Source organism: Medicago sativa, chromosome 8 (assembly GCF_051527215.1).
Source record: "Medicago sativa cultivar Bolivia chromosome 8, Bolivia_mono, whole genome shotgun sequence".
Taxonomy (NCBI): domain Eukaryota; kingdom Viridiplantae; phylum Streptophyta; class Magnoliopsida; order Fabales; family Fabaceae; genus Medicago; species Medicago sativa.
The window spans coordinates 86,429,794-86,453,512 of NC_140756.1; the positions used below are offsets into that span (position 1 = coordinate 86,429,794).

The following is a 23,719-nucleotide window of genomic DNA, read 5'->3' on the forward strand; positions in this document are numbered from 1 at the left end:
TTTAAAAGCAAAACTCAGAATTGCTGAAATGTAAGAAAGTCTGATGACTGATTATACATAAGAATTGTCCGGATTATAAAATCCGAAATAGTAAACATGAATCCTGATTTTAAAATCCGGAATGCACAAGGACATTTTTGAAAATTTTACAGGGCGCGGGAGAAGGCCATAAGGTGGGAAAAGTAACACTCAACACTTAATAATGCTACTGGACTACAATTTTTTTGTGAGTCCCAAACCTCGGGGAGGCCCAGTTCCATTGAGCAGTTTGCACACTCCAAGGTCCGGCCCTGACTATGAAAATAAACATTTTATTTGTTAAACAATTTTTATTTACCTTTTTTTTTTTAGAGAACAATTTTTATTTACCTGTCATTCTTATTTCTTCCATATGCTGCAGACCGAAAAGGAATGGATACATTTGGTAGGTATCATCTTATCTATTGCAACGATAAAAATATTGGAAACTAGTATGGAGCCCGTGCCAAGCACGGTAAATAAATCATTATTAAAAAATAGGGGTAATAGTCACTTTAGTCCCTGAATATGTAATGATTAGTCATTTTAGTCCTTCATTGTATCAAAATTTCAAAATAGTCCCTGATTGTGCATTCTGTTAGTCAAAATAATCCTTGACACTAAAATAACCTCTCAATGTTCACAATAACTCTTTTCATATAGGGACTAAAATGATAATAAACATGTACTTATAAGGACTAATATGACAATAAGTAAATATATTGGAGGACTAATCCGACAATATTAATGAAATATTCTAACATTAAGGACTGTTTTGACTAACAAAATGCACAATCAGGGACTACTTTGAAGTTTTGATACATTGAAGGACTATTTTGACTACTCATTACAATTTCAGAGACCAAAGTGACTATTACCCCTTAAAAAATAATTTAATTTTATGTTATAGATTCACCGCACATATTTTAAAAAGATTTTAACTAAAAATAGACAGGTATTATAAAACATGATTTAACATAAATTAGATTTATAATGAAAAATATATATTAGTCTCACACACTATTGGTTGATATGTAGTAGCATATTCTTGTATGAATATAATTAGTTATTAATTATCTAATGTATATTGAATAATTTTTTTAAAAGATATAAGTAAATATTGGGTCATTTGGATGATAGCATTGGCCCAATTTTAATATCATTTTTGTGGATCGCCTCTTAGTTTAGGTGTTAATGATGTTTTTATTTAAATGTTGATTATGTTTTTATGATTAAATAGCTTTGTGGTGAAAACATCCTACACAATCTATGATCTCAGGTTCTCTACATTAGTGCTGTCATCATGTGTTAAAATTGTGTTTAGAAGTTTCTTGTGAATCAAGTCTTGTTAGAACTTATTATTTTAGTCATTTGATACGAAACATTGTGTTGATTCGTATCAATCATGCCCGCAGGTTCACTTGGTCCTCTAAAATGACATTTTGATACGATTCAATGTTTTTCTTTAAATCTTTGATACGATTCAGTTTAGCCCTCTGTCCAAGATTTTGGCCTGATTGATACATATCAATATTCTTTGATTCGTTTCAATCTTCATATGGGTTTCATGATACAATTCAAACTCTTGCCTTTGGAAGTTTGAATCGATTTAACCTTCATCTGAAAATTGTCTGATTGGTATCTAGTGATCCGTATCAATCTTCATGATGTTCAGATTATCTCATTTTACACTATTTGAATCATATCAAGCTTTTTGTGAATCATATTATTGCGTTGTTTTTCGACTAAAATCAACTATTTTCACTCACACATATATCTCATACCCACACATTTTTTATTCATTAAAACATTTTGCATATAGACTCTAAATTCTCCAAACTCTCTCTCTCTCTCTCTCTCTCTCTCTACATCTTCTTAAGATTAAACACTTTTTTCTAAGATCTTTGTAGAGTGTGAGGTGTAAATCATTAGGGTGCTATAGGAATTGTAGTTTTGTTTCTCTCAAGGGTATTGCTGGAAGATCAAAGACTTGAAGAAAATAAGGCACTTTTCACCTCCAAGTGTTTTAGGGGTTGTTTCTCATCTACACAATGATTCAAGGGGATCAAAGCTTCAGATTCGAAGATCTTGTGGGTGTCCAATTTCAAGAGGTCTTGAATATTGGATTTGGCGTGATTTCTTAGCATAGAAGATTAGGGAATCAAAGGAATATTTGTAATCATGCACTTGTAAACATTTTTTCATCACAGTGGAAGAACGTGATAGTGGCGTTTTCTATCACGAAGAGAGGACATACCTTTAGCGAGGACGAAAAGGAGGACCCTATATAAATGTCGGTCTTCTTCTCTTCCATGTCCTTTTGATTTCAACATTATATTTGTGTATATGAATTCATTGTGTGAAGTGATCATTGTTTGATTATGAGTTTACAATTTACCAAAATCTAATCTCAATTTTATTAAAGATTTTACCAATTTAATTTTCTCACAATCAAAGTTGAAAGTAAACTTCAAACAATTACTTCATATACCACGTGTTAATTAGTTGTTAGTGAGATTTATTGTTAATAAGTTTGGTTTGAGATAGTTTAGTTTTGTGATTTGCATGTGTGTATTGATTGTTGAATGGTATAATATGATTCAATAGTGAGCTTCTCATTCATATTTGAATCTTTATTTCATTTCATTTCTTTATTCATATCATCATAATCAAGCACAATCCGATAGTCATAATCGTATTTTAACTCACGCTTTTGCAAACTCTTTTAAAATCGAAAAATATTATTCACCCCACCTCTAGCGCACTCTTCGTATCGTCATATAAACTAACAATTTTTTAAAATAAGTGCAAAATAGAGATTAAATATCAGGGTCAAAATATCAATCCATATAGAACAATATCATATGAAAGAGTAGATACAAAATAATAAATCAACTTATTCATTACTATCCTAGTCAACACATGTGATGTAACATTTCCCTTCTTGCGAATGACATGCTAACATAAACCTAACATTATAATTTTCCTTTGTAATTTTTTGATATTATTTTGCTAAATTTTACAAATAAAAAACAACAAAATTTTTCAATTGAGTTTCTTATGTTACAACTTCCCCATCCAATTTGATTATCAAGTTTGTGCTTCCTACCGGTTCGGAAAAAATGTAGAGCATCATGATTTGCTTCTGATTTCGCCGTTTTAGCTTCATCAATTCATAGAGTGCATGATATAAACTCTTCCATCAGATTCATAACTCTAATACGTATGCCCCAACGACAATCAATTGATAGGTGAGCATTCACATTTTGGATGTAACTGCACCTCTATTTATCTGAATAGACAACTTTTGTGTGAAAGATTCATTTATTATGACTGATTTTTTCTTCATTCATTTCTCTTTTACATGTTTTGTTTGTAATTGCACCTTTATCTCTCAATATAGAATAAATTGCAAAACAATCATTGTCTTTGAAACAATTATACAAATGTATGGGTAAGTAGTTCACTCAAAAAAATAAAAAAATATTATGTTCTACGATGTGAAATTCTACATTTTTTTGTATAAATATAATAAATGTTGACTATACCAAATAGTTTGGATGAAATGTACTGCGTCAATCATACAATGAGCGACTCATTTTTTTTTATTAATTTATCCCAAAAAAAATTACCCTTTTAATTTTCAATGTAATGTTAATTATTTATTTTCCAATTTTATCATCTAATCAATATTAGTTTCATCACTTCCAAATCAACATATTCAACTATGCATCACTTCACTTATTTTAAAATCCTAATAAGTCATCCAACATTTCTTCCTTAAACCCTAGTTTTTTCCTTCCTAAACCACCAAATTAGTGGCCCCTTAATATATTATTTCATAGAGGAATGTGATTTTTAAATTTCAATCAACACACATATTAACCGTTGTTCTTTCAAAATCCTCATGGTAATTACCATTATAATGCATGTTGTACTTGTAGCCTTTCTCACTAATACTATGCCTAATTAGCATGTGATGTGAATGTGATGCTGCATTTTTTTAACACGCGTAAAATTAATTACCACCCCATTTTTTTATGCTTTAACGCCACTATATTGATTACATTGGGAGTGATCACTTTGGGTGGTGCACATTTTGTAGAGTCTCTCATTTAATCTTATCTCCTTTCCTTCTTAAAGAAATTAAAGAAACTATTTCCTCTAATCTCTTACATCGATTTTATGAGTCTGTAGAAACCAAAATTTTAAACCTTAAAATAGTACATGAAGGGATCTCCACTGCGAGATACACACCTTCCCCTGTTTAGCCGTGAGATTCGTCGTGGCTGCATCGCTGCACCACCCAATGTCGCCGTTATATCATCCCTTGATTAGAAATTTCTTCTCCAATTTTTCGAAACCCATCAATTTCTTTGAAAACCCTTGAGCACATTTCCATTTATGATCTTAGATAAAATATATTTTAATTGTTTTATCATGGAGGATTTTGGTTAGTTTACATTTTTATTGTCTTGGAATTTTGGATGGATTATTTTTTATGATTATCTTGCGTTTATCATAAAATCTTTTATTGAAAAAGCTATATCAAAAACTTGAAGTTCCCATTTGAGTATAACCACAATAACTCTCTGCAAAGTTATTTTGTTCAATGTTAATTTTTATATAATCACTCTTTCCGTTTTTTTTTTGCATTTTAATAATCTAGAATTTTGTTTTACATTTTAATAATCTAAAAAAATTGAGGTATTTACCGCAATGACATACATACGAAATATGAAGGCTCACTTGTTTTCAATTCCTTCATTTTTTTTAGTGTACCGATTGATGGGAAGGTGATTAATGGAAATAGAGGTGTTAGTTTTCAAAGGCGATGTTCCTTTTTATTTTATTCATCTTTTGACCTAATTCTCCAAATTTTCTTTCAAAAAATATCTCCAAATTTTAAATTCGGAACAAAACTCTTGATATAATTTTTATCTGCTCTGAAAATCTTTACAATCATGGTGTGAACCCTTTCGTGTATGATAACGTTTTTATCCTCTTCTTCAAATTCCATGTTTGATATCTTAGCACCCTTAATCAATGTTAGACACTTCTTTGCTGCTTTGGTTTACACGCTTAGACTATCATTATTGCTCTTCGCAATGACATTTACCAATTTCTCTATTAGACAATTTGAAGAGAGAAAAAAGTCAATTAAATGAATTGAAAATAAAGTTGTTACCTTTCTATCTAATGTCTAAATACTTGATATGGTGGAAGGTAGCAGTAACACATGTATTTGAAACCCCTCATCATCAAACAAATTAAAAATATCTCCTTGACGTTAAGATTGAAGCTCACAAAAAAGAGTAAAAACAAATATAATAACCTTGAATAGAAAAGGTAAAATGGAAAACAAACAAATTAAAAAAAATAGATTTAAGGAATACTTAGTTGTGTCACTACTATTTTCCTATCAGAAATGGAGAATACTCAGTTGAGCGTCGGCGGTGGTATTTAAATACATTCACATTTCTTATAATTGTTGTCATTTATTTTGATATGCAAAATTTATGCCAATTTTGAATTACTCTGTGATTAGAGTATTTTTTTTTTTACCATACATTAATGCTAGTTTTTGTTTTGACCAAATTTAAAATTTGTTATTTTGACTTTTATATGATTTGATTTGCATATTAATTTTCATTGAAGAAGAGAAGATATTCCTTTAACAATTTCATTTCATTAGACTTTTTATACTTATGCATTGAATTAGAAAATTATTAAATGCAAATTAGGCCAATAACATGCCACATGTACTATAGAATGAAAGGAGTGTGATTTATTTATATTGTAGATTATGGTTCATGCATGACATTTCAGAGGATTCAAATGTCATTAGATCTACAATGGAGGAGTTATAGATTACAAATAATGATTTGAAATTAGATGTAAAAGATAAATAATGATAGTGAATTGAAATTACATGATTTGAAAAAAGAAAAGAAAACCTCACCCAAATGTCATAAGACTCTATAACCTATTCTATTGTAACATAAAATTAAATAGGGTATTGAATCATATTTCATTTATAACCACCATAGAGAGTGAACCCAAGAAATAAAAGAAAGGGGGAGGGAAAAGGCCATAGGGTGGGAAAAGTAACACTCAACATTTAATATAGGGAAATAATCAATCATAGGATATGATAGTAATCTAACATAACAATAAACACAGTGGCATCAAGTAAGACGTCTTCGATTACAAAGATATCTTCCTATCAAACAACACTTGACTTCATCATATGGTAGTGGTTTTAATTTTTTTTAACATAGAACACCAAACTCTAAGAAAATTCAAAAAGCAAGTGAATTGTTTTGGTCTCACAGCCTCTTTCTATAGATTTTTAAGCTCACTTTGAAACACCGAACTCAAATTTGCCATGATTAGAACAAAAACCAAAACAACCACCATAAGTAACAATTTTTTTTTTTTGAAATACAGAGTTAAACATCATGAACAAACACACTGAAAAAACACATCATCTCATGCTAGAAATTATATAAAACAGAAATTCACAGCCCCGTTTAGTTCTTCAACTATTTTTATCAAAGCTAAAAACTTTGCAATACAAAAATTAACAACGACAAATCAAGCAGATTGATTGGTTCAAAGCTGCAGTACCTAAAAACCCAATTGCACTATTTTATTTATACACCATATAGTTGCCAAATTAAAGCTCATATTTAGAATCAAATTTGATTAAACTGATATCTATCATTATCACATATGAAACATGATTACATGAAACTTTTTCTGAAATACAGTGATTTGGCTTTTAATCAACCAACATGCAGAACTAACAGAAACACTAAAATTTTGGAATTCATCCAAACTCTACAGAAAATACCTGGGGTCAGAGCACGATTTGCAGAAAATCCCTGGAATAAGAGAACCTATTCCAGAACCAAATCATAATTTAGCTGGAAACTTTCCATCTATTATTGTCTCAATGAAATTCAGTCATATAGCAAATAACCATTTATTTCAAACACCTGCAACATTAAACGATTAAAAAAACAGAGAGCCAATATTAGATGCATATATGCAAATTAAACAACCAAAAGACCAACTTTTTAGGACGTCCTAAATTTTAGTCCCTAAAATCAAATATAGACACCACAATTAACCATAATTCATGTATCATATTATGCAAAATTGTATACTATAAATAATTTGTATAACTTATATGCAACATTTACTAAAGTAATAAAATTGGATGAAGTAAATTGAACATCAAATACACAAAAGAAAGAAGATGATTACCAAACACATTGGTTCCTTTGGCTCAATTGCTTGCTGGCTAATTGAAGGAAGAAGATTGGATGAGAGAGATGGAAAGGGAACAATGAAGATGGAAAGAATAGTCCTCTCTCACTGTGTCTGCCATGACAGTCGCCGCCACCGCTGGAAGCCATCGTCGTCGTCGACAAATCTGGGGTGGAGGAGGACGACGGTCACCAGATCGGGTAGGTGGAAGAACGATGGGGATGATGGAATTGGAGATTGAGAGGACCAAGGTGCAGAAAGAGATCGGAACAGTGAAAGAACATAGTGAGAGAGAGAGAGAGAGCAAGAAGAAGAAACGCGTGCTTGTTTTGGGAAAGAGAAAACGCGTGTGTTTTGTTTTGTTATCAGGAGCTCTTTTGTTTCCTATGCACTGTGTATCAATTTTCAAGGAGTGAGATTTGATCAACGGCTGATGTGCTAACCTCCCCTAATTACAATGATCTAACGGCTGAAATTGATTGGAGCCAAAAAATTTAGGTTTAGGGTTGGAATTAGGGTTTGGATGTCAGCTAGGATTAGATATAAAAGATTAGTTCCATTTTTTCTTACCCTTTACATTTAATAGGTGAAAGTTCATTGCTTCTCAACTTTGACCAACTTCCAAATTGATGGAGAAGATTTATTAAGTATATGAAACCCATGTCCCATACTCTGATTCCATTGTGTTGCACTTAACTTCACATGATGGATGAGGTCCCTGGAGGTCAGTGAAGAAAGCTAGGAAACAGTGTCACATGTCTAGGTAATATATGTATACTCCAATGATTATTCAATTTTATGACCAACCTCTAGCTATAGTTTTTTATAATTCCTTTTTAGCTACCCATCGAGCCAAATATAAAAATAAAAGATGATTTGATCTAATTAAATCCCATTTATTCCCTCCAACCAAATGGTTACGGCTACTACTAGTTACTTATATATATGCAGGGCAATTAATATGTTACTTCATCACAATATTATAATACTCTATCCATTAGTTTCTTTAGCTAGTGGCATGTTTTGTGCACATTATAAATCTCATTGATTTTGACACATTTTAGCAAAGAGATCCATAGCATAAAACAGGATTCTGATCATTCAGAACTTCATTACATTGATAACATATTTTTTAGTGCACTTTCTAATGGGGATCAATTTGAACAGGGTCACTATTGTTGATATTGAGCTTCGAATTTTCTTCATAGTCTTGGTCTTTTTTAGGATTTCAACTTCAGACAATCTACCAGCAAATTTTGTATTTGGAGATTCTCTAGTTGATGCAGGAAACAATAATTACATTATTTCTCTCTCAAAGGCTAATTTTTTGCCTAATGGTATTGATTTTGGAAGACCAACAGGGAGATTCACCAATGGAAGAACCATAGTTGACATCATTGGTAAGATTTTATCAGTAATAATTTATTTTATTCTACTTGATTGGTTACTATTTTTATATAATGAGTTATATATTCTTGCACCGCTGATACCGATGTCTAGCGCAAATGATTGGCACATAGTAACTAATTGAGTGTTGTAAACTTTGGGTACCGAGTTTGATTCCTAATGAAATATTCTTGTACTGTCAGGTCAGGAATTGGGTTTTGGACTCACCCCGCCTTATTTGGCACCTACAACAATTGGACCAGTGATTTTGAAGGGTGTCAATTATGCCTCTGGTGGGGGTGGAATTCTCAATCACACTGGACAAGTCTTTGTAAGTTTTTGCTTCACTTGCTCATGATTTAATTTTAATCTCATAATTATGCATGGAATAAATAACAATAATGATGTACTTGTGATTTTATTTATTTAGGGTGGTCGACTCAACATGGATGCACAAATAGATTATTTTGCAAATACCAGACATGACATAATCTCCTATATTGGAGTTCCTGCAGCTCTCAATCTATTCCAAAAGGCATTGTTTTCGGTTACGATTGGTTCAAATGATTTCATTAACAACTACTTAACACCGGATGTCGCATTTTCCGAGGACAAATTGGATTCTCCTGAACTCTTTCTGACCACCATGATATCAAGACTTAGAACACAGCTCACTGTAATTTTCTCACAACTTACAATCTTAAATGATGTTTGAAATTAATTAAAAATCATAAATCACATTATTAGTGTATATTGTACCATCTGCAGAGGTTGTACAATCTGGGAGCTAGAAAAATTGTTGTGGCAAATGTGGGGCCTATTGGGTGCATACCAAGTCAAAGGGATGCGCACCCAGCTGAAGGAGATAATTGTATCACTTTTGCTAATCAGATGGCACTATCATTTAACGCACAATTAAAGGGTCTAATTGCAGAGCTAAACTCAAATTTAGCTGGTTCAATATTTGTATATGCAGATATATATCACATTTTAGCAGACATGCTCGTAAATTACGCAGCATTTGGTATGTATATGGTGTGACAATGTATATTAAGCATTTTCTATACTATTTTTTAAACTAATTAATCAATAAGTACTTAATTTGAATATATTTGTGGCAGGTTTTGAGAATCCTTCTTCTGCTTGCTGCAACATGGCTGGGAGATTTGGAGGTTTGATCCCATGTGGTCCTACGTCAAGGGTTTGTACGGACAGATCTAAATATATTTTTTGGGACCCTTATCATCCTTCTGATGCTGCAAATGTTGTTGTCGCCAAACGCCTTCTAGATGGTGGTGCTGTGGATATTTCGCCGATGAACATTCGTCAACTCTTTCAATCTTAACTTGTTTCTTTACGTGAGAAACTGATGTTTCAGACTCTTTATAATTTGCATCTTTTAATTCAATGCTTGAAAATGAGATTTGACAAACTGTATTTAAGTGCTATGTCCTCCTCATTCTATGAATGATATTGTTGATAATTCAAGCCATCACCCCTTCACTTGCTTCATAACCAAGAAAAAACATTATGAGCTTAGTATTTCTACACACATTCCATCTTGCATCAACTTTATTAACTAAACATAAATAAAGTGATTGGATCTACAATTTTTATTTTTATTTTACAATGTGATTGGATCTACATGACACATAAATTTCACACAATATAAAAAAGGAAAATGTTAGTTGGTACCAAATAGAATTTCAGGAAAAGGACAAATTATTTTAGTCAACATGAAGTTTAACCCTTCATGTTTTCTGCCAAAATATTAGTTGTTTAAAGAGTAATGTTATTTCTCTCGAGGAAATCCATCACGAACGCGTCAAGAATAATGAAAAAATCTATCATCATCATTATCTTATTTTTTATTTCCTTTAGATCAATTCTTGCTCTTCATGTTTTTAGATATGAAATTTTTTGTGTATCTATTGATGGTGAATGATTTTTCATCTTCTATTGTGATTCCATTTAAGATGAATTTTTTGAGATTCAATGGATTTTTTTTTATCAGGATTTTAAACAAGAATGTGCGTGTAAGAGAGGGAGAGAGAGAAATAGAAAAATCAAATATGGATTTATTTGTTTTTTTAACGATCTGGATTTTCTTGATGAATATCTGGATTTTTTGTTAAATATTATGATGATGTTATCCATGAGTTTTCTAAATTTTTTATTTTAAAAAATGACAAAATTTGTAGTATTTTAAAACATGAGAAAGGTTAAAAATACTCTCTTTAATACTCATTCTTTATGTGAGAGATATTTATAAAGTGTGGAATCAATACGAATTTCATCCCATAAAAGAGTAAATGCTAGAGAAATTGTTTTTTTTTTTTACACAAAATGCTAGAGAAATTGTTAGAAAGTGCCTTTTTAGAATATTGATGATTTTTTTAAGAAGTCAAACTAGGTCATTAAAATTGACACACCAAGGAAAATCAAACTTAAAACCTTGATAGAACATAAATGATTTAAACATGAGGAAATAAATAAAAAACAAAATTGATATTTAAATTTATATTCAAAGACTACAAATGTATTTAAGAATATTTGAGTAAGTTCTCGTGAGCTTAACTCAGTTGGTATGAACTAAAAATATGTAAGGTTCGGGGTTCGAACCTCAGTCACCAAAAAAAATACCTGAGTAAGATATATCTTTCCACTTAACTAGAAATAAATAGATTGAATTTAAAAGATTGAATTTGAATCGAAAATAATTTGTGTTAAATCTCTTGATGAAGTGTCCTTAAATAATTTACAATGTCATTTTTACATGATCTTGTTAAGTGGGTAGACACATCATTTTCATTTCCATACCATACCCTTGCGCATCACGCACTTCAACACAATCAAGAAAACGATCCCATATTCCATAACAAACGAACAAAATAACCAGATCAAAGTAGCAACTGAACCGGACAAAATCGAATCGGGTCGAACATGACATCGGAGAAGCTGATACTCGTCAACCGCGAACCAAACGGAATCGCGGTGGTGACTATTAACCGTCCCGGTTCTCTTAACTCGCTAACTCGTGCAATGAACGTGGACCTGGCTCAAGCTTTCAAGAATCTAGACCGGGACGAATCGGTTCGGGTGATTATATTAACCGGAACGGGTAGATCGTTCTGTTCCGGCGTTGACCTTACGGCAGCGGAGGATGTTTTCAAGGGTGATGTGAAGGATCCGGAGAGTGACCCGGTTGTGCAAATGGAGCGGTGTCGTAAACCGATAATTGGAGCGATTAAAGGATTCGCTGTTACAGCTGGATTTGAGATTGCGCTTGCTTGTGATATTTTGGTTGCTGCTAAAGGAGCCAAATTCATGGACACTCATGCTAGGTGGTTCATTACTTTCCTTTTTTATTTCTAATTTTAGTATTTAAGATTCTTGTTCTCATTATCAATGATAATTCAATGTACTTACTTGCTTAAAAAAATTAAACAGCTACGAACGTGACTAGTTGGTAACATGAGTCTCCCTTAAAAAAAAAAAATGATAATAGAAATAGCTTATATGAGAAGCAGTTATGTTATAAGTTGCAAATTAAGTTGTTTATCCAAACAGGGCTTAAATATAAAATGACATAAAAATGTTATAAGTTTATAAGCTTGTGATAAGTTGTAAAGCTTAAACGCTTCTTGAAGTAGTGTATGAAAAACCGTTATAAGTTAGTGAAAAACATTATAAGCTTGTGATAGAAGTGCTATTACAAAACCGTTATAACTTTGATTGTATGGATGATATAATCTGTCCACTACTATTTGTTAGCGCTTTGGTCATGACAAATAGAGTCTATCATTATCTAAACTCCATAGATATCTCTATTTCACTTACTTTCAAAATCGTTTGTTGTTTATCTATTTTAACCTTTGCTTTTTTAGATTAAATTTTAACTTTTTTTTAAAGATTAGTTGTCGGGATTGTTGGGTATATGCAGATTTGGGATATTTCCTTCATGGGGTTTGTCTCAGAAGTTGTCGCGCATCATAGGAGTAAATAAAGCCCGTGAGGTATCTCTTACGGCCACGCCATTGACCGCAGAGGTGGCTGAAAAGTTGGGTTTGGTGAACCATCTTGTTGAAGACGGTGAACTGATGAAGAAAAGCAGAGAAATTGCAGAAGCCATTGCGAAAAATAGTCAGGACATGGTGTTGAGGTACAAGTCAGTGATAAATGATGGCATCAAGCTGGATCTTGGCCATGCTCTTTCCCTCGAAAAGGTTAGTGCTGTAGCATTAGTGTGTTAAAAATTACATAATATGAAGTCAATTACGCATATCATTACATAATATGGATTCAATTTCTCAGCAAATTATGTAGGGTGCAGCCATAAAGCCATTAATCATTCCTGTCCTTTTATGAACTTCATCATTGTAATTTAGGCAAATAAATTTGCACTTATCTCTCAAAAAAAAGATTTGCACTTAACTTAAGCATAGTTGATAGAAATAAAGGGAGCTTAGAGCAAAATTTCACTATCGAAAATTCACTCTGTATTTTGCAGCTGTAAAAACTGTAGTTTAAAACACTGGTTAGTAGTTATGTAGCATGATTGGAAAACGTCAGAAAGTTATTTCGCACGTGTCTACTCATTATCAGTTACATTTTTGTTCTGTGTCAGTAATCCTTTGCATATATTTTCATCCTTATATTTGCATTTTAAGCTTTGAGCTGCGCAGTTCAAACTATATTTATGTAATTTTGATTGAGTCATCTACCTGTGTACGAAATTTAGGAGAGGGGCCATGCCTATTATAAAGGAATGACGAAGGAGCAATTCAAGAAAATGCAGGAATTCATAGCAGGAAGAAGTTCCAAGAAACAGTCCAAACTATAGGTCTTTTATTTGCACCAATCTCTGAAACTGTAAAGATACATGTTTTGTTTCTCAGAGTTGAGGTTTTATGGGTTAGTACTCGTAAAAATCAGCAGACAATGTTTATCATATGGAAACTAGTTACAAACCCGTGCTTCGCACGGGGGTTAGCTACTTTTTTGACAAAATATTATATCGGACAGATAGATTGCAAAATGACAGATAATTATAAACCATAACACAATATTTAGAGCACTCCTGCATCACGCGTTAGAAAATGAAATGTTCAAAACGGCTTATCACGAGTAACAAATGAAAACGTCAAGGACTTTTTTTGTAGAGAGATACAAAGCAAGTTGCAGCGAAGACAACAATTGAGAAGGCTAAACGTGCATTGAAAAAGTAGTGGCTTTCAACAACTCAATAACTGTAAAGTTAATTTAGTAGAATAATTGTAAATTGTGTACTTAATCTGATCCACCACCCCTGCACTATGCAGAGTCAATCTAACCTCGTGGGTACCCACTATACGGGTACTCGTGGGTATTCAGGTATCCATGGGTACCCATGAAGTTTTGAATTTATTTATTTTTTGGTACAACCCGTGCCTTGCAAATTTTAATTTGTCTAGTCTATTTTCAACAATCCACCTGCATTTGATAGAAAACAGTTATATATCTAGCTCGGTAAAATACATGGTTCTTTTGCAGAATTTTTAGCCAAAGTCCATGACATTATATTGATGACACATTTTTGGATTAACTTTCTAGAAAAAATATAGGCTCTGTATTACCAGGTTTATTTTGGAACTAAAAGCTATTTTAAAATTGAAACTAATAAAAGAACTTTAAAAGTAAAGCTAAAGTTATTCGGTAATCTTGATATTATTCCCTTGATCTCAGCTTGAAAAAGAAAAAAGCAAACAAACATGCACAACATTAAATAACTTATGATGTAAGTCACTGAAATAAACACTATTCATATGAGCAAAGAAAAGCACGCAATGAGTTTCGACAAATCGCATATGTTTTAACTGCTCATACTCATATATCAAATAGTTACACTATCAAACTATAATTAGGGTTTGAATAAATAGAAAACTTCAGTAATTGTTCAACAATCATATAACCTTAGACATAAATTGAGTTGATGATTTCAAGTTCGCACATTCGTCACTTGACCGAAATGCATACTCGATCAACACAAGGTGAGATGCCAATAAAATAAAATTAGTGTTTCAATTATTCACACCATCTAACAAAGAAAATCTTAGATCCTCGTTTGCTTGTATAAAGGGCAGATTCTCTTCTAAGAAGATGATTTCAGGACTAAAAATTCAATGCCTTATCTACCCTCATTTATAAAAAAAATTACAAATTTCAACCAAATGGGTAAATACCAGGTGATCAAATCTTACATCCCGCATACAATATCACTGGAAAAAAGGAATTGAGTATTTCATCGGAGCCTTCTATTTACTTTTACAGCAACATGGTTTATGGATTCTCAATACAGCCTTTGAATGCTTTCAACCATTCGACACCAATCGCCACTGAACAAAATAATAAACATATTGTTAGTATGTTTCTCTGCGCGGATCACCATTTTGGTTAATAAAATTGTGGGAATCGGATGATTTAGCTCTTAAATTGGAGAACTTAAATCAATTTAGTCTCTCCAACAAAATATCACTTTAAAAAACATCCATCAAAACTTATGAAATGCCTGCATATTAGCTTCTCTCTTGCATGCATGAGAGTTGGACAATATAGAACATTTAAAATTTTGGTGTTAAATTTGAGAAAATGACTATTAATTGACGTTTTTAAATTCAATGGATTAAATTGTCATTTCCTATATTTGAGGGACTAAATTGTCAGTCTCAGACAATCACAATATTAAGGACAAATGGTGATTCAACCCATGATCACAAAAATAAGGTTAAATTTGAGTTACAAAAGGGATTTAGCTCGACTAAACAGTAGAGTAATATATGTCATGGATCAATAAATTATATAGCATAAGTAACATCATCAGATTAAGAATAATTACCATCTATAACACGATGATCACAGCTGGGGGACACGGCCATGAAGGAAGTAAATTTTATGTCACAATAAATAAAATAATTATAAGCTGATGCAAATAAATCTATGCCTGTTGATTTAAAATCACTCTACAATTTCCAAACAATTTTTTTTTTATATTTATTTATGTAGTTTCTTTGATCATTCATTGGCATATCAATTTTTCTTAACTGGGTTCGGTACATATATATCATGCATACAATCAAGTGAATCCATTGATTTTAATTAGGCAAAGGCAACTTATAATTGCCTAAGGTTATATACAATTACAATACATTCTATTCTATAGCTGCAAATTGAAGTGGTTGATTTTGCTTTAAACACGTTATATACAATTACAATACATTCTATTCTATAGCTGCAAATTTTAATCCTTCAAGTGCATTGATCTTCAATTGTTTGTTGCTAATCTTCCACCTCGGTGTGCAAAACAAAGTTGGGAAATGCCATAGTTATATCCCTGACAGGCACAACATTAATTTCAGTTTTGATTATGTAAATATAATTTAACAGTAAAAGATTAGAATGGAGAAAATCACGTATTCCAAATATAATAATAGCTATGAAATTGAAAATCCGTTGCCACTTGAGAACTTTGATTAATTTAGTCTCCGAAATTATGCCAATTTCAAAGACTCAGATTAGCCAACTTGCAATTTCATGATTAAATCCATGATTTACTAAAAAGGAAAGTAATGAGATGCACATTATATAAAGATTAAGTTTCATTGATTAGAAAAGAAACCTACTTTAGATATGGCAGAGTCATGATCTTAAGAAAAGAAGGATTCAAAGGGAGAACAACACCACAGATGTTTACAATGAAAAACTCAGGCCCACCCTGTGCTGCATATTTCTGCAAGTTAACAAAATTCATCAAATTGATTTTTCTTCATAATATAAAAATATATATATAAGTAATTACTTGATGGCTAAATATAATCAAAATTAAGAACCAAAACACCAAAGTCAACCTGCATAATGCTCCCAGGACGGCCACCAAGATCATCTTCCCTTCTGTCAGATCTCAACCAATCTGCAGCAACCATTTGCATAAAAGCAAATAGATAAGTGGTTAAGGATTCAAACTCTAACTATTGTGAATGAAAAAAATCTGATTGGTAAAGGACTTTCTACCTTTAAAGATTTCACAATACAGCAAAACTGTCGTATAATTACATGCGAGATTATCAGATTAATTTTCTCGTCCCCTTGAAATTGCATATTCGATGACAATCATCACAAGACAAAGCACATTCTTAAAGTATTCCGGGAAAGGGAACTTTGGTATAAGATAAGGTACACCCTTTTTTCGGATTCTTAAACACAATAAATTAACGAAAAGCTATTACATTTAATCACTGACATGTACATAACTCAACTTCAGTTTAGCCCTTTGACCTAGACGACTGGCTCCGTGAGTACAAAGAGGATAATACCTGCATGTGTCAAAAGGATTGTCTTGTCACCAAAATTTTAAAACCTTTCTTCCCCTTATAGAGGTGGCTAGGAAGGGATAGGTAAGGCATTATAGATTCTTGGTGTATGAAAGAGTTGCACATTAATAAGATGGAAATCATCAAACAAACCTCTATAGAGTGGAGCGTAAAAATCTCATCGCACCTGATATGTCTTTGGTCCTTTTTTGAGTAGATAACCAACGCTGTTTAAATTTTCGATGAAAGTATCCATATCAGGTATCAGCCAGACTGTATATTTCCTGAAAAATTAAACAACACATACGTCTTTTGTCGAGAACAAAAACAATTGACAACAAATGCAGGGAAAAATAGAAAGTACATACAGATACTGAAAAGAAATCTTTCTGTTCCAGCTCTGATTGCTTATTAAGAGCATTTAGAAAGCGTTTTGCCTCTTTCTGTTGACTGATCCCCCTGCTTCAACCAAAATCAACAACCCCATGCTCATCAATATATTTATCATACAGGGATTCCTTCATGATAGCAACACATTTTTCCTTTAGAACAATGAAATGAATCATGCCAACTTTTAAGGGCCAAACGGAACAGAACTAATGTCAATTAGACAAGATGAAAAATGCAAAGGCAAAGCTCTAAATGCAAAAGAGTTTGAGAAGATAACTCATACTTTGAACAATGACTTAACAGTTCTCTGAGTTGGTCAAACCTTGACATTCATAGCCCTGTATATACCAGTCACCTGATGTACAACAAAACACTCATGGGACCATTGAACAAACATGAGAATATCTATTTATCAGAGTGTCATGGTATAGTCTCACCTCAACTCTGTCACCTGGCTTTCCAGTATCCACCAGTTTGTCATGCAATAGTAAGCTAACAGTGTGAGGCGTTCCTCCCTCAGGTATCTCATCAGGTGTCTCCTGAAGCCTCATAATTTGTTTATCAGTAAACCTGAAATTAGAAAAGATATGTTAATTGCAGTTTCCAGGTTTATGAACTAAAATCCAAGTGAAAAACCTTACACCAAATAGTCACATGACCAAAACACATTGTTCAAAATAGGGGCTAATGGCCATGGCCATCATCCAACTTATCACTAAAATCTACCCAGTACAGTTTAAATAATTATTTTTCAAACTTGTAGTTATCTTAACATCTTGACATAAAAATGCAAGATAATATTGTCTTCTAGATCAATCTTATTGACCGTCTAATTTAGCAAAAAAAAAAATTAACCAAGAAACACTTATTCTGGCATTACATAAGCTGATATTATTCCCTTGATCTCAGCTTAAAAGAGATGGGAAAATATTGGCAGTGTTCCATCTCAAATACTTAAAAATCTCTCTTGCATACTTGTTATTATGCATCATATAGGCGCAAAACATATAAAACACATACTTGTAGATAGTATAGTTATAGTGCTAGTTTGCAAAAACAATTGTACATTCTATTTTAAGTTTATGATGAGATTCACAATAGTGTGTTGTAAACAAATTCTTATTTTATATCAAATGAGGTGAAATTCTGCAGTCCAAAATTTTGTAGTCATTGAGATTGTATTCTGTATTGTGACATTGGTTTGATGTTGGCAAGTTATATACCTACTATTGACTTTGATGTTATATATTGGCGATACTTTATTTAGTACAAAAGGTTGTAAAATAGCAGCTATATCAGCACTACAACACTGTAAGCATAGCAGAATTTCAACAAACCGCAAATTTTCACGATCTGCTATTGACAACATTGTGCAAAACTTATTCCTTTCACTTACCTCTTGGTGTGTAATGCTTTCCCAGCCTTCATCAAAAAAGGTACCCCATCCCATCTTGCATTATCTATGAAGTGGGCAGCCGCGGCAAATGTCTGGGTTAAGCTGTCCTTTGGTACAGTTTTGTCATCAATGTAGGCTGGATATGCAACACCTCCTCTGGTGTGGTTCTTATATTGGCCTAAAACTACATCCTCGAGTTTAATCGGTCTCATAGAACGAAGAACCTTGACCTGACATCCATTAAGCAATTGAAAGTCATGAAAAATCACAATTATTTAAAACAGATGAATTAAAGGTCCATAACCATGAGCTGAGGCGTAGCTCAAGTGGTTGAACTAAACCACCCAAATGATTTTGAGATGTTTGAGTTTATCCACTGCCATAAACACTTCTAGGATTGTTTGAAGGAGCTCAAGGAAACAATTTATGACATGTTTGTAAGTTGTTTTCAGCTTATTTTCATAAGCTCTCCAATATAGCTTATGAAAATAGATTATAGTTTATATGAAAACAATTTGACTTTTTTTTTTATCTTGTTATAGAAATAGCTTATATATAAGCACTTATATGATAAGTGTGAATGGTATAAGCGCTTAATATATCCAAACAAAGTCAAAGTGTAGTTAGAAAACCTGAAAATTTGATCCTCAGTCAGATACCGCTTGAATGATCTTGTTAAAGCAGATGAGGACGCAAATGATTATGCCATCGCTCTCTACACTGCTTGCCAACCCTTCCTTCTAACTTCTCAGCTATTTGAGCCCATTTTCTTTCACCATATTGCTTCACCAACCTTATCAGTTTCCTTTAATCATCATACCAAATAAAACATATTAATAAAATAAAAGTTTAGTACAAATCATATAGTTCTAAATTGCAGCACGCAGTTCGCATAGACATGATCAAAGTGTATCCAAAACCACAATCAAACAACAAAACAAACCAATAACCATCTCATAACCTCAAACCAACATAAACTGCTACCTTAGTAATCAAGAAAATCATTCTTTTGAGGCAGCAAACTCGATATACTTCCTTGACCCCAACCTTTTTCTACACGCTTCAGAATTTTCAATGCGATATTACTGCCAACATCCCTGTCAAGTAACAGAAAACATTTTGTCAAAATAAAAAAAAGTGACAGGGAACATATCATTAGGAAATATTGAAGAATGAGCAGCATGAAGGAATGGTAATTGCAATAATTAAAGAGCCATAGACGCAGAACTCATTGCAATCAAAATTTCCAAGATAATATCCGGATCCATGTTTATATTTAGTTTGGTATAACTTACATATTTGAAATGGAAGAAAATAATAATGAGATAACTTTAAATGTCACACCATAAAGCAACTCTTTCAAAGATGAAAACAATTCACGTAAACATATATGTTTATGTAAGATTATCAACCAACATATATGTTTATGCGAGATTGTTAACCCTGTTGAGTTGTAAACTGTCAACGGGGTGGATTGCTTTTTTTCGGATAATTTTGTTCGCAAATACATATTTGTTTATACGCTTAAAGGTAAACTGATTCGAAATTTAGATATTACATGCATATAATTATAAAATAACATGATCCATAACATATCAAATCTTAGATAAATATTTTAGAACCTTTTTATTCACTATGTTGGCATGCTTCTTATGTTTCCTTTATCAACTGCTGCAATAAAAGAAGCTTGCAGTTGTGGAGGAACCTGAACATATAATTCACTCAATTAGTAGAAGCAATATATGTGAAACATAAAAAAAAATGAGTTAATCATCTATCATTCAAAGCAACAAAGACATATAAATTGAAGTTATAAATTTTTGTAAATTTTTCTATACGTGACCAATACTCACACGAAGACAATGCATTTGGTCCCATATCCAAATTCAAAGTAATCAATTTCAGAAAAATCTAACACTAAAACTGATCTGTAGAAACCAATTCCAGCACAGCAGTCCATAAAACCTATGATTGAATCATTCATATGAAATCAAACATTTCTGATTATTTTACTGTATGCAGCCAGCTTATAACTGCAACTTATGCAACTGGTCCCGTCTAAAAATTCAAAATCAATAAATTATTAAAAATCCTGCACTGAAGCTATTTTCTGCAGTAATTTTAAGAAAAACCTAGCTCATTTTTATAATCTCCTTTTTCATATACAATAAGAATCACTTCACCATAAAACCCATTCAATCAAATTATTCCAGTGGCTAATAAACCTTTCAATCATGCTATCATTCACACAAAATCAATTTAGTAAAAATACACAAACAAATCAATGCAATAACTTCAATTCTTAAAATCAAACATGCATAATGAACAATTTACTTTTCATCAATCAATTTCATGTCTCATAACCCCTAAATTAGTTGATTTAGATTATGCATGAGGGATGAGGGAAAGGGAAACCCACCTTTAATTCTTTATGGTGATGGCAGCAAGCTCTGGTGCTCTTGTTTCCTTAAGTTCCTAGCTTCCATCTCCAATTACTCAGTCTTGAAAACCCCTAATTTTTCTTTAGTTACTTCTTCTTTCTCAGAACCCTAATTCCATTTCTTCTACTCTTCTCCCTCTGCCTCACTCTCGACCTCAGATCCCTCTTACCCAAACTTAACATTCTTCTCACAAATCCATCACAAATTTTCAATCAAACCCACATGCAAGATTAGAATTAGATTCAGCACTCAAACCAGAGAGAATTATGCATGCATGACTTTAGATTGGAGACAACCGTCTCTCTCTTACTCTTCCTCACCGGCGCCGCTGTTTTTCGCCGCAGTTGTGACGGCCCTTTCCCGTTCCCGTTCTTCTTCCTCCCGTTCCCGTTTCTCCCCTTTTTTTTTCTTTCTTTTCACAATCCAAAACAAAACAAAACAAAAATACATAAATAAAATTTCCAGCCACAATCCAAAACAAAACAAAACAAAAATACATAAATAAAAACATGCAAAGATGATACCTTCAACAATCTATCTATCACAACTCATCCTTCATGAATAGAGATTTCCCACCAGCAACTTCTCCTATCACTTTACTTCTACAGATAAAAACCAAAATCAAAAGCATCAAACCTAAAATTATCAATTTCAGTAAAACAAATCAAAAGGTAAGAGAATTTAATTAAACCTAATTACCTGGAATGAATGAATGAATTGAAAGATTGAAGGATGGGGTTAGGGTTCAGTTTGGACAGAACTGGAAGAGGAGAAAAGGATTGAATCTTGATTGATGATTAATTCATCATGAGGGTTTCAAAAATGAGTTTGCATGATGATTTTCATGGGGTTTGGGTGAGGATTGTAGAATTTTGGGGTTGAGAATGAGAGGGCCGAGAGAGAGATGGGAGGAAGAAGGTGGAAATCGTGAGAGAAGAGAGGGAGGAAACCGTGAGAGATGAGAGAGAAAATGAGGGGAAAAATGATCTTAATTGTGGTTTAGCCTATATATAGTATAAACACTCACCAATTACCAATTTACCAAAATGCCCCTAATAAGGGCAAAATGGTCAAAAAAACAGACATTGATTTTCTTATTTAGTTTAGTAGATATTTAGTTTAGTAGATATATCCCCCTAATAAAAGTTCCTTGTTATCATATTAAATGTTCTGTTTTTTTTTTTTTTTGAGGGGAAATTAAATGTTCTGTTATTACTTATTAGTTTCATGTTATGAATTTTTATTGGTTCATATGTGTTTTTAATTCCTTCAAATATAGGATTTTTTTTGTTTATCTTCCCCTGTGAGAAAATAATGCAGAACTACATTCTTTCAGGGATGTGTTTACATTGTGTTTGGATTTTTTTAAGAAGCAAAATCATATTAATAACAAATGATAGCAAATTGTAAACAGGAATGATAAATTAACATCCAAGCTTACAACCACACCGTCTATTCATACAGTCAACATATACCAATTCATTTTTTAATAATTTTTTATTGCCCTTGGGATTTGTGCCATCCTGGTCTGCCTTCCCAACAGCTCTACGGTGTAAGTAAAGTTGTCATTCTTTGATTGTCAAAATATCAATGCTCTTATTTAAAGTGGAAAAGGAATTAAGCCACTAGAATATAGTGGACTGGTCAAGCATCAAACTCAATCTAGTAAAAAAATGTACGTTAGTTAACTATCCCTGCAAGTTTCACTCGCGCCCAGCTGAAATACCCAAACTACCCCTGCGTTAGTTAACTAACGCAAGTGTAAAAAATTGCGCCAGTTAAGTTACGTTCCGTGACTTAAGTCACGCATAGTGACTTAACTCACTATGTTTAATTTATTTACTATATTCAAATTATTTTATTTACTTTATTCTAATTTATTTTATTTACTTTATTCTAATTTATTTTTTCACTTTATTCTAATTTATTTATTTTCTAATTTATTTGTTCACTTTATTCTAATTTATTTATTTTGCTAAATTATTTGTTCACTTTACTCTAATTTATTTACTTTATTAAAATTAATTTAATTACATATTTACTTTATTCTAATTTATTTATTAAAATTAATTTATTTACATATTTACTTTATTCTAATTTATTTATGAACTTAAAATAAATATTGATTCCATTTTATTCATTAAATAAATACAAATTTAAATAAAAAAAATGAACTAAATTACTATTTATTCATTAAATACAAAATTAGAAAATAAAAGCAAATATAAATAAAAAGGAATGAACAAAATTGAGGCATATAACAATATCTCATTTTATTAATAGAATTCATACAATACAATAATTGATACAATAATTTATTCAAATTCACTAAATCTACTTATTTTCTTTTTACCCTCTTGGGGTAAAAAGTGACCAACCTTCTTGGGGTAAAATAGTGAGCAGCTTTCTAGGGGAAAATACATCACCAACCCCTTGGGCTAAATTTAAATCTGGTTTTTTTTTAATAC

The 23,719-nt window shown here is 32.1% G+C and overlaps 3 protein-coding genes and 1 long non-coding RNA gene across 17 annotated transcripts; 2 read left to right on the plus strand and 2 right to left on the minus strand.

Annotated features, from left to right (window-relative positions):
• Positions 1-6,649: 6,649 nt before the first annotated feature.
• LOC146902705 (uncharacterized) lies at positions 6,650-7,838 on the minus strand. Its single transcript, XR_015021459.1, has 2 exons — positions 7,291-7,838; positions 6,650-7,019 (listed from the first exon to the last, which is right to left on the minus strand). It is a non-coding gene; the product is annotated as an uncharacterized LOC146902705 (long non-coding RNA).
• A 516-nt stretch (positions 7,839-8,354) lies between these two features.
• LOC146902706 (GDSL esterase/lipase At4g16230-like) lies at positions 8,355-10,171 on the plus strand. The gene is made up of 5 exons (XM_085732568.1): positions 8,355-8,693; positions 8,883-9,010; positions 9,110-9,355; positions 9,448-9,703; positions 9,801-10,171. The coding sequence occupies exons 1-5, from the start codon at positions 8,441-8,443 to the stop codon at positions 10,022-10,024; spliced, it is 1,107 nt and encodes a 368-aa protein (XP_085588694.1). The 5' UTR covers positions 8,355-8,440; the 3' UTR covers positions 10,025-10,171.
• A 1,268-nt stretch (positions 10,172-11,439) lies between these two features.
• ECHIA (enoyl-CoA hydratase/isomerase A) lies at positions 11,440-22,502 on the plus strand. 2 transcript variants are annotated; one of them, XR_015021460.1, is made up of 4 exons: positions 11,440-12,023; positions 12,623-12,905; positions 13,421-13,637; positions 22,378-22,502. XR_015021460.1 is itself a non-coding variant. In XM_085732569.1 (3 exons), the coding sequence occupies exons 1-3, from the start codon at positions 11,623-11,625 to the stop codon at positions 13,520-13,522; spliced, it is 786 nt and encodes a 261-aa protein (XP_085588695.1). In that variant the 5' UTR covers positions 11,440-11,622; the 3' UTR covers positions 13,523-13,638. The 2 variants fall into 2 exon arrangements, 1 of the variants encoding a protein (XP_085588695.1); XM_085732569.1 differs by lacking the exon at positions 22,378-22,502 and having other exon boundaries at positions 13,421-13,638.
• Positions 15,779-22,238, minus strand: LOC146902708 (glucose-6-phosphate 1-dehydrogenase 2, chloroplastic-like). Of its 13 annotated transcripts, none has more exons than XM_085732574.1 (15): positions 21,951-22,238; positions 21,776-21,853; positions 21,230-21,663; positions 20,433-20,515; positions 19,795-19,907; positions 19,443-19,615; positions 18,811-19,040; positions 17,852-17,984; positions 17,698-17,769; positions 17,393-17,486; positions 17,178-17,308; positions 16,726-17,027; positions 16,563-16,624; positions 16,338-16,444; positions 15,779-16,048 (listed from the first exon to the last, which is right to left on the minus strand). In XM_085732574.1, exons 7-9 carry the CDS (start codon positions 19,020-19,022, stop codon positions 17,731-17,733), a joined length of 384 nt encoding a protein of 127 aa, XP_085588700.1. In that variant the 5' UTR covers positions 19,023-19,040; positions 19,443-19,615; positions 19,795-19,907; positions 20,433-20,515; positions 21,230-21,663; positions 21,776-21,853; positions 21,951-22,238; the 3' UTR covers positions 15,779-16,048; positions 16,338-16,444; positions 16,563-16,624; positions 16,726-17,027; positions 17,178-17,308; positions 17,393-17,486; positions 17,698-17,730. The 13 variants fall into 13 exon arrangements, with proteins under 13 accessions (XP_085588700.1, XP_085588697.1, XP_085588699.1 ...); XM_085732571.1 differs by having other exon boundaries at positions 17,393-17,542; XM_085732573.1 differs by having other exon boundaries at positions 17,393-17,566.
• Positions 22,503-23,719: the final 1,217 nt, after the last annotated feature.